Raw genomic sequence first — 11,270 nt, 5'->3', positions numbered from 1 at the left:
GCTGTAGCCCTCTGCCCATCTGAGCGGCAGTGCAAAAACCATACACAGCTTTCCAGGAACGAGCGCAAAACCACTTTCTGTCACCGATCTCTGGGGTGCCGGGGAGACCGGCTCGCTGCCATCTTTGGAGCACCACTAGGTTTACTGTAACACAACACAGAGTACGTTCGGTGCCCTTTGCTTCCCTCTGTGTTTCTTTAAACTGGTGTTAAACACGGAGTACTGATACATCAGCTGAGGGGTATTTTTCTGACTGAAAGTCTGTATCCAGTGGGGTCCCACGAGAATGAGTGTTCAGGCCCTTGCTGTTTGTGGTTTATATAAATGATTTAGACATGAATGTAGGAGGGTTGATCAGTACGTTCGCAGATGATACAAAAATTGGTGGGATGGTAAATAGTGAGGATAGCTTTCGATTACAGGAAGATATAGATAGGCTGGTCAGATGGGCTGATCAGTGCCAAATGGAATTCAATCCGAATAAGTGAGAGGTGATGCACTTGGACAGGACACCTAAAGCAAGGGATCACCTGATAAATGACAGAGCCCTGGGAAGCCCCAACGATCATACGACCTGCACAATAAATAACAGATGCAACCAAGATAGAATCCATAGATTTCTCAATAATCCACCCAGACGTCAGTAACACTATTAATCAGTTAATTTTCTTGGAATTCTATCTCTCGCATGAAGAATTCCTGTCTTCGTCTTTGAAGATATTTTTTCTTTACTCTTTCATGGGATGAAGGCATCATTGGCAAACCCATCGTTTGTTGCCAATTCTTAATTGGCCTTGAACTGAGTGGCTTGATAGGCCATTGCTGAGGGTCATTAAGAGTCAACCGCCTTACTGTGGGTCTGGAGTCACTTGTAGACCAGACTAGGTAAATGGTAAATTTCCTTCCCTAAAGGGCCTTAGTGGTTAGCACTGCTGCCTCACAGTACCAGGGACTTGGGTACAACTCCGACGTTGGAGGAGTGTGTGGAGTTTGCACATTCTCCCCGTGACTGGGTGGGTTTCCTCCAGGTGCTCCGGTTGCCTCCCACAGTCCAACAGTTAGGTGGGTTGGCCACGCTAAATTGCCCCTTAGTATCCAAAAAGATGAGGTGGAATTACAGGAATAGGGTGGTAGCGTGGGCTTAGGTGGGGTGCTCTTTCGGAGGGTCGGTGCAGACCAGATGGGTCGAATGGCCTCCTTCTGCATTGTAAGATTCTCTGGCTCCAGTGAACCAGGTGGGTTTTAATGACAATTGAATATAGTTCCATGGTTTTCACTTCCAGATATTAATTAAATTGAAATCCAACCAGTTACCATGGTGGAATTTGAACCCACCTTCCCAATGAATTAGACTGAGCCTCCGGATTACTAGCCCAGCGACACTACCACTCCACCATCATCTAGCCTTGGAATTCTTTCGGAAAGTTGTTCCAACAGCCTATCCCGCAGGGTTTCAAACTCATCTCCCAAGGTTCCGTTGCACTGCATTCCCAAGTAAGCGCTCAAGGGCAACTTCAGCTCTTTGTCCAAAATGAGCAGAACACTACTGTTCCAGAGGGATACCTCCACCCCAGCAGCATGGAGCCGCCAACCTTCTGTTGCCATCTTTGATTGCCAGAGCTCTCCTGAGTTTTTGGTGACAATAAATCAAATTAATGGTAACCCCAGGATATTAATAGTTGGGGATGGTAATGTAATGTCATTGAATGTCAAGGGACACAAAGTCAAGTCACTCTTGTTGGAGATTGTCATTGCCTGGCCCTTGTGTGGTATGAATGTTACTTGCCACTTGTCAGGCCAAACCTGGATATTCTTCTGACTTTATAATGAACACACAACATACAGTGCCATTCAGCCAATAGTGTGCACCGACCCACTTAAGGCCCCACTTCCACACCATCCCCGTAATCCAATAACCCCTCCTAATCTGGTTGGTCATTAAGGGCAATTTATCATGGGCAATCCACCTAACCTGCCCGTCTTTGGACTGTGGGAGGAAACCGGAGCAAACCCACAGACACGGGGAGAATGTGCACACTCCGCACAGACAGTGACCCAGCGGGGAAATCTAACTTGGGACCCTGGCGCTGTGAAGCCACAGTGCTATCCACTTGTGCTACCGTACTGCCCACAATGAATGGAGGGAAGGTCATTGGTGGAGCAGCTGAAGGTGTTTGGGCCAAGGATACTACCCTAAGGAACTCCTCCAGTGATGTCCTGGAACTCAGATGATTGACCTTCAAAACCACAACAGTCTTCCTTTGTGCCAGATATGACTCCAACCAATGGAAAGTTTTTGCACTGATTCCCATGAACTTCGGTTTTGCTAGCTCTTTGATGCCTCGCAATTAAATACAGTCTTGATACCTCCAAGTGAAGGCATTTGCCAGACGACAGGTAGCGGGGTTCCCCGCGCTCCCCGACAGGGGGGTGAGTGATAGGGTGCTATCAGGGGTCTGGGTCGGGGAGGGGAAGATCTCGGACATCTATAAGATTATGCAGGAGGTGGAGGAGGTACCAGTAGAGGAGCTGAAAGATAAGTGGGAGTTAGAGCTGGGGGAACAGATAGAGGGCGGGACATGGGCAGACGCCCTGGAGAGGGTTAACTCGTCGTCGTCATGTGCGCGACTAAGTCTCATTCAATTTAAGGTACTGCATAGAGCCCACATGACGGGGACAAGGATGAGTCGGTTTTTCGGGGGTGAAGACAGGTGTATTAGATGTTCGGGAAGCCCTGCGAATCATGCACATATGTTTTGGGCATGTCCGGCGCTGGAGGAGTTCTGGAAGGGGGTGGCAGGGACGGTGTCGAGAGTGGTGGGGTCCAGGGTCAAGCCAGGATGGGGACTTGCGATCTTCGGGGTTGGGGTGGAACCGGGGGTACAGGAGGCGAGGGAGGCTGGAATATTAGCCTTTGCGTCCTTGGTGGCTCGGAGGAGGATCCTGATTCAGTGGAGGGACGAAAGGCCTCCGAGTGTTAACACCTGGTTAAACGACATGGCAAACTTCATCCAATTGGAAAGGATCAAATTCGCCCTGAGAGGGTCGGTGCAGGGGTTTTCCAGGCGATGGCAACCCTTCCTAGACCTCTTGGATCAGAGATAGAAACTGAGGCCATGACAGCAGCAACCCGGGAGGGGAGGGGAGGGCGGGAGGGAGGGAGGGGGGGGGGGAGGGGGGAAAACGACGAAGGAAGTACGGTAGCGGCGGTGGCACGGGCAAGGCCTGCCCGAGGACGCTGCTAGAAATGATAAGTTGGTCTGACTGTCGGTTCGCCGGCGGGGGGGGGGGGGGGATGCGCGGGTAGGGGGGGGGGGGGATTCTTTTTCTTTTTCTTGTTAAGTAGGGGGGTTTGACTTTGTTTTGTTATAATTTAAATGTAAATGTAGGGGGGGTTAAAATGTTTGTATTTTGAAAAATTCAATAAAAAATTATTTAAAAAAAAAAAAAAAAAAAAAAAAAAATACAGTCTTGATGTCAAGGGCAATCACTCCCACCTCATCTCTGGAGTTCAGTTCTTTTGTTCATGATTGAACCAAGGCTATAATGAGGTCAGGAGCTGTTCATCAGTGAGCAAGTGCTGCTTGATAGCACATTTGATGACCCCATCCATTGCTTTACTGATGATGGAGATAGGGTGGTTATAGGCCATATTGGTTAAATTCCCATACCGGCTGAAGTTATTTATGAATGCCTGCTTCTCAACCTGTCCCTTGCCCGAGGTGATGATCCCAAGGTTAAAATTAACACCAGTCAGCTCTCAAAAGGAGAGAGCTGCCTGCAGCCCTCTGGGATTGGAGTGATTAAATTTGCAATTCCTGAAATTAAAAAGGGTTAAGGAGTGTTGATTTGATTAAAGTTAGAGAGAGAAAATATTTATGTTGGTTAGGGGGAAGAGTCTAGTATTAGGGGAACTTAGCCCAGAAATTGGAGGCAGACAGAGTCACCATCAAATTATTAAATCCAAGATCCATTGGTTAACCAAAAGCTTAAGACGACAACTTGGGCAAAAGGCAGATATTTGTGACAATTGCATAGAATGGCAGCTCAACCTCAAATGGCCAAATTAGGTGGAGACTGAAGGGTGTTTGCATTCAGAATATTTGGAGGTGGCAAAAAAAGAACTTGCAGGGCCTTGGAGAATGTGTGTGAGACTAATTAGATAATGAGCTAATACAAATAATTGACTGAATCACCTTCCTGTGCTCTATGACTCAACAATTGGGAGATTCTTCTGGTATGCAAGAATTGGAAAGGCATAGTAAATTTTAATCATTTCACTATTGCAAATATTGGCAATATACTATCCCAGATGTAAAAAAAAGAGGGAAGATTAGAAAGATCAATCTATAAGTTCTATGGTAAATCTAAAATATTTCAAGGAGAAATGAGAAAAAAAAAGAGTGGACAGAAGTACATGATCTACATTTCTAATATTCTTTATTCAAAGAAATATACACATACAAATCCATTAGCTGAAGCAATAAAATAAATCGATGTGAAGGAAGTCATACTAATGGCACTGAAGCTTCTCATTGCAAACAAGAATGGCACATTTCAAACAATCACAACAATTTATAGTGCAGGAAATAAAGGGAGATCAATTGGTTGATCAGCCAATTAATATCAAAAGAATTAGTACTAAGGTGAGAAAATGGCCAGGGCCCTAGCATGTGGAGTTTAAGAATTCCAACATGTAAAGGGCCCTAACTATTTGCTCACCTTGCACGTTCAATGAAAAAAGTACAGCACAAAGCTATCTTGATAAGATCATTGTTTGCGGTGTAAACTGACAATGGGCCAAAGGTCACCACTTTCAGAGCTGAAAAGCAGGTTAACCTCAAATTACCCTGGAAAGAAAAGCATCAAAATTTGGAGCAACAAATGCCATTTGTTTATGTTGTTATTATGCAGTGGTGACAAGTGTTACTTTTCACTAATAGGATCCTGCCAGTCTAAAAACATTTCACCCAACACTGTATGAATTTCATTGCGCATGCGATGCCAGGTATTTAGGCAATTGTGCTAATGATTGCTTGATTAAATAAAATAGTATAAATTGTTGGGAGTGTTTGAAATTTGGCACACTTATTAGTCCAGATGATCCGCTTTGGCAACATGTTGCCCTTTTCAACAGTAGTAGTTCTGTATTGGCAAGCAATTGTTTTGTACTATTAAAATTGAACAAGTAAAGCCTTTCCATTATTGACTTTTTTTGCAAGAGGAGTGCAAATGAACATTTCGTTCAGTTAAAGACCTAATCACAAACGTTATAAAGTTCTCGACGAATGAAAATATCACTGAAGTCCAGGTGTTCTCCGACTATTCAAAAAAGTGGACTGGTTTAAGGGTGAAAATTCTAAAGCTATTTAATTGCCAACATTTACGGAGGGAAGTTACCAATTAGGGACTGATCAGGATATCAGAAATGTTACCACAAGATCCTGTACACATGGTAGATTTCTAATACTCAACTTTATTTGTCTAGAAACATAAAATATATTTGGAGTCATAGTAGAGTTCAAAAGGAGAAAGACAGAATACGTAGGTTATTTTTTTTACAAGTCAGGGGTGGGGATCAGATAGTTTCCATCTTGGAAATCAGTTCATCACAGATTTTTGATAGTTCCACATTTTCCTTAGTCTGTAGGAGACAAAAATTAAAGTTTAGCATATAGCAAACCATACAAGCGGCAGCATCTTTTTTTCAGGAACCAGAATTCAGTATTTCATTAATAGCTGGTTTTCCCCCTTTACCCCACCCCAGACTAACTCCAGGAATCACTGGGGTTATACAACATCAAAATTGATGCAAAGTGAAATATACACAAATCTTGCCTAGAAACAATCCTCCAAAAAGGCCCAAGTTTTCACAAGGATAATTGTCACAAGTAGGTTTACATTTACACTGCAATGAAGTTACTATGAAAAACCCCTAGTCGCCACACCCTTGCACAGGAGTACACGGAGAATTCAGTATGTCTAAATTACCTAACAACATGCCTTTTGGGACTTGTGGGAGGAAACCGGAGCACCCGAAGGAAACCCACGCAGACATGGGGAGAATGTGCACACTCCACACAGACAGTGACCCACACTGGGAATCGAACCTGGGACCCTGGTGCTGTGAAGCAACAGTGCATCGCTTGATCATTTTTTTTTTGACAGTTGCCAAATGAATATAAATTTATCTTATGGGGCTAAAGAGCAGATGGTTAACCCATCTTGTAAGATCTAACCATTGCACTGCAGCAAAATATTACCCAATTTGTCACCTTCAGTCCAGTTTTCTGAAAACTGGTGTGCCAGAGAACAAAATTATAACATTCAACATGTCTACAGAAACTGGATTAATCTGCCAGATATATGGATCCTATTTATATGAATTGCCAAAATGCAATTGATCAAGTCGAAAGAGACTGATCAGTAGAGGCAAATTATTGATTTAATGCCTATTTGTAGGATGATCTGGAACTTTAGTGGCTGTCATCAGAAGAGCTCTAAAGATGAAGTACCATTCGATGAGAAAATTTAAATTCATACATTTAAAAATCCATGTGCAAGTATTCAGATAATCGAACCAGTGTAGGTTTCACCAAGTATTTTATAAAAATGACTCCCATACTCCTGAATATCTGTATCTGAAGAGATACATCTACAATGACTGAATGAAATGATCTTATTCAAATTTATAATCAACTTGCCTTTTCTTCCAGACTCCTTTCCAAGGAATTGGCTTTCATTTGCTCCTTGCGCAGATGAGCCTTGAGAGCAGCAACCTCTGCCTTGTATTTGTTACGTACTTGCGCTATCTCTTCATTTGCCCTTTTCAGGAAAAGGAAGAAATTACTGACAGCATAGTAACATCATGTCATTACAAAACTCCATCCTTATACCTACAGTATCCTGCAAGCCTATTACTAGGAACAGGAGTTTACTAGCCATTTAATTAGATCATAACTGATTACTCACCTTGATTCTCTCAATACTTCTTGGCCAATGAAAATCTCTGCGTCACAAAATATCAATTGACAGCATTCACAAGGAGGGTAATGGGACATGTTCACCTTCCATTTACTGGTGAGAAAATGCTTCAATTTTGTTAACCCACCAAGACCCCATGTTTTCATGGAGACATTTGTTACCATTAGCAAAGGGTTAAATTACCAGGGGCATAGATTTAAGACGATTAGTAAATGGGTTGGAGGGGACACCAAGAAAAGAGTGTTCACCCAGAGGGTGGTGGACATCTGGAATTTATTACCAAGTTGGTGGTTGAACCAGAAACACTCATTTAAAAAAAAAGGTTACCGGGATCTGCATCCAAGTGCTATAATCTGCAAGGCTACAGATAAAGTGCTGGAAAATATGATTAAACTGAGCAGCTAGTTTCTTTTTTTTGGCTGGCACAGACAATGGGCTGAATGGCCACATTTTGCATTGTAGCTTTACGGTATTCATCTGAACTTAGAAGAATGTGGGGGACTCAGTGAAATGTATAAAATTCTGATGGGGATGGACAAAAATGGATAAGACTGTTGCTTCCTCTGGTTTCAGGGGTTGGGGGCAGGAGGTAGTGTGCACAGAAATAAGGGGTCACAGTCTCAGGTGGGAGGGCATATAGGATGGAGGGCAAGAGAAACTTCATTCAGAAGGTGGCAACCCTGTGAAATCTCTACTACGGAAGGCAGAGACACCAATTCATGAACATATTAGAAATAGATAGATTTTTAGACATCAAGGAGTTTGGAGAGAGCATGGAATTATTCAACCATGATCAAATTGAATGGTGGAGCAGGCTCAAAATGTCCACTCCAGCTCCTATTTTCAGGTTGTTCATGGGCTTGATGTCATGAATTGTTCCTTGGATGGTGAGCCACCTTCTTGAACTGCTACAGTCATACGAGGCAAATGTATACTGTGTGCAGTTAGGCAATTAAATGAAAAATGAAAAGAAATGAAAATCGCTAGTCACAAGTAGGCTTCAAATTAAGTTACTGTGAAAAGCCCCTAGTCGCCACATTCCAGCACCTGTTCGGGGAGGCTGATACGGGAATTGAACCGTGCTGTTGGCCTGCCTTGGTCGGCTCTCAAGGCAGCGATTTAGCCCTGTGCTAAATCAACCCCTATAATGGTGTTCCTTCCAGTTTCATTCTCATTAAAAAATTTGTAGAAGTTGGATTGGCTTGCTAGGTCATTTCAGAGGGCAATCATCATCAACAGCAGTCTATGTTATTAGCCGTTTAAGGTAGTGATATGAAGGAGACAGCACACCTTCCATTTCAGGCAGAATAAAGCTTTATCTACACTGGCAAAGTATGGAATTTCTTTTCCAAATGAGAGAGAGAGTTAATATTTCTCAAATGTCTGCCAAGACTAGATTAAGGTTGGCCCGTTAGAGCCATCCTCGACCTGGTTGAAAGCCACTGCAGAAAAAAAAAAGAAGAGTCTCCTGAAGTGGTAGATTTAACCTGCCGTGGTACCCAGCACCCTCATTTTCCTCTTTGTGGAGATTGTGGACCAAAAGTGACATTTAGAGCTCAATAAACCATCAACAAAGAGGCAATGAAACCACTAGGATACTCACTGATTCAATTTTTCTTCAGCATGAACTTTCAGAGCCTGGTATCTTTGCTCTTCCTTTTTAATCCTTGCAAGATAATCCTGAGCACATTTCTTGAGTGACTCTTCATTCTAAACAAAGTAATGAAGTGTAATTTTAGTATCATTAATTGCAATTAATTATTTGACCCAGCAGTGATACTGCGTTGGAGCTCCTATACATTTGAGCCAAGATTGGAAACAAACAAAAATACAGTCCAGGTCTTTGGAAAACAAGATTGCAGTTGAAAAAGACAGACAGCAATGGGATTCTAGATTTTATTTATGGGGCATTTAGAAGCTAGAATACTAGTTAGGCCATAGTTGGAGTATTATGGACATGTGGTTATTGGAGGTCAATCATCTCCGCGCCAGAACATCTCATCCAGGGGTTACCACTGATCAGAACCTTAACTGAATCTGCCACACAATGTGGCTACGAAAGCAGGTAGGAGACAAGGAATCTTTGGCAATAAAGACCTCCCAACTCAATGCCCATCCACCACCGGCAGCATGGTAGCAGTGGCTTCACAGCTCCAGGGTCCCAGGTTAGATTCCTAGCTTGGGTCACTGTTTGTGCAGAGTCTGCACATTTTCCCAGTGTCTGCGTGGGTTTTCTCCGCGTGTTCCGGTTTCCTCCCACAGTACAAAGATATGCAGGTTAGGTGGAGTGGCTATGCTAAATTGCCCTCAAGTGTCCAAAAAAGGTTAGGTGGGGATAGGGTGGAGGTAGAGGTGTGGGTATAGGTAGGGTGCTCTTTCCAAAGGCTGGTGCAGACTCGATTGGCCGAATGGCCTCCTTCTGCACTGTAAATTCTATGATACAAGGCACATAGTATGTCTACTTACCTATACGAGTACAGTGCCACCACAACTAGCTCAACACCATCCAGGGCAGCACCCTGGATAGTACTCCATCCACTGTGTTAAACATTCACTCCCTCTAGTACAGGACTACTGGAATAGAAACTATGTGCAAGGGCACAGGGAAAAGACAGAGGAATGACACCAAGTCATGATGCTTGTTTGGAGAGCTGATGCAAACAATGGGCCAAATGCCCTCCTTCTGCACCATTACAATTCTGTATACCATCCACAAAATGTACTACAGAAATTGGTATGCCTGCTTTGATAGCCCCTTCCAAACACACACCTAGGACAGGATAAAGCAACACATGGACACTATCAATAGATTTCCCTCCAAGCCACAAACCACCCCGACTTGGGAACAATATCACAGTTCCAACATTTGCCAAATCCAGCACTGGTTCTACACCAGATACCTTATGGGATACACTACCACCTTCAAGAATAGTGTCATTGAAGGGCCACAAAAGGTTGGCCACCGCCCTCAGCCCATGAAGAAAATAGTAAGAAGTTTCACAACACCAGGTTAAGTCCAACAGTTTTATTTGAAATAACAAGAGCACTGCCTCCTTCATCAGGTGAACTTCACTAGAGGAAGGAGATGCACTCCGAAAGCTAGTGATTCCAAATAAACCAGTTGGATTTTAACCTAGTGTTGAGACTTCTTACTGTGCCCACCCCAATCCAGGCATCTCCACATCAAGAAGAAAATAAGTTTTAAAAAGCGAGGGGAAGCATTTTGCGGAAGGGATAGGAAAGGCAAAAGTTCCGCCAGTTCTAAAGTCAGCCCATTACCTACAAATCTTTGCACCCAATTTATTTGGGCCAGATCAATTTCTACTCTATTAAAGATGACTTTCTACCAGTTAAATCTCTTTGAATTGTTCCTAGTCTATAGCCAACCTAGTCAGTGCCCCCTAAACATTTCTCTACTAATACTGGATCCATCTCATTCCCAACAACTAGGTCTAGCAATGCCTTTTTTCATTGGACTGGAAACTGTGCAGCACAGTAGCATGGTGGTTAGCATAAATGCTTCACAGCTCCAGGGTCCCAGGTTAGATTCCCGGCTGGGTCACTGTCTGTGTGGAGTCTGCACGTCCTCCCAGTGTGTGCGTGGGTTTCCTCCGGGTGCTCCGGTTTCCGCCCACAGTCCAAAGATGTGCAGGTTAGGTGGATTGGCCATGCTAAATTGCCCGTAGTGTCCTAAAAAAAAAGTAAGGTTAAGGGGGGGGGGGTTGTTGGGTTATGGGTATAGGGTGGATTCGTGGGTTTGAGTAGGGTGATCATTGCTCGGCACAACATCGAGGGCCGAAGGGCCTGTTCTGTGCTGTAATGTTCTATGTGCAGAAAATCCTCCCCAACACATTGTAGGAACTTTTGTCCCTCTCAAGTATAAATTCAACCAATTTTCAGTTTAAGATGGACTACTTTGCTGCCCAAGATTGCTGCAATCTATTCACATCGACAATGGATGTAGCAGCAAAAAAGAAAGCACCAAATTACTTGAAATAAAAGGCTTACTTTTCTGTAACCTTCAATTGCTTCTTTCTGTTTATCAAATCGCTTAAACACCTCAGAAAATGATTTTTCAACTGAGTTCAGCTCCTTTAAGGCTTGCAGCTTTTCTTCTGTTACTTTCTCCAGCTCTGCCTTAGCCAATTCACTCTTCTTGCTAGATTCCTCTAAATTCAAAGAAAATGCAGATTTATAACCAACCATTTGATAAACACACAACTACTACTCCAAGTTGCAGCATCATGAATTTGCAAGTTTAATTTTTTGTCAAAGATTGCAATTGC

General features: G+C 43.3%; 1 protein-coding gene across 1 annotated transcript in view; it reads right to left on the bottom strand.

Annotated features, from left to right (window-relative positions):
• Nucleotides 1-4,423: 4,423 nt before the first annotated feature.
• tacc3 (transforming, acidic coiled-coil containing protein 3) overlaps nucleotides 4,424-11,270 on the bottom strand; it is a 49,278-nt gene continuing 42,431 nt past the window's right edge. The window contains exons 14-17 of the mRNA XM_038793353.1: nucleotides 10,993-11,153; nucleotides 8,588-8,694; nucleotides 6,705-6,825; nucleotides 4,424-5,644 (exon numbers count right to left, since the gene is read on the bottom strand). Coding sequence (XP_038649281.1) covers nucleotides 5,579-5,644; nucleotides 6,705-6,825; nucleotides 8,588-8,694; nucleotides 10,993-11,153 — 455 coding nt within the window. The 3' untranslated portion in view covers nucleotides 4,424-5,578. The remainder of the gene's footprint in view (nucleotides 5,645-6,704; nucleotides 6,826-8,587; nucleotides 8,695-10,992; nucleotides 11,154-11,270) is intronic.

Source organism: Scyliorhinus canicula, chromosome 3 (genome assembly GCF_902713615.1).
Source record: "Scyliorhinus canicula chromosome 3, sScyCan1.1, whole genome shotgun sequence".
Lineage (NCBI taxonomy): Eukaryota > Metazoa > Chordata > Chondrichthyes > Carcharhiniformes > Scyliorhinidae > Scyliorhinus > Scyliorhinus canicula.
The sequence above is the reverse complement of the archived record's forward strand: the minus strand, read 5'-3'. Positions and strand labels throughout refer to the sequence as shown.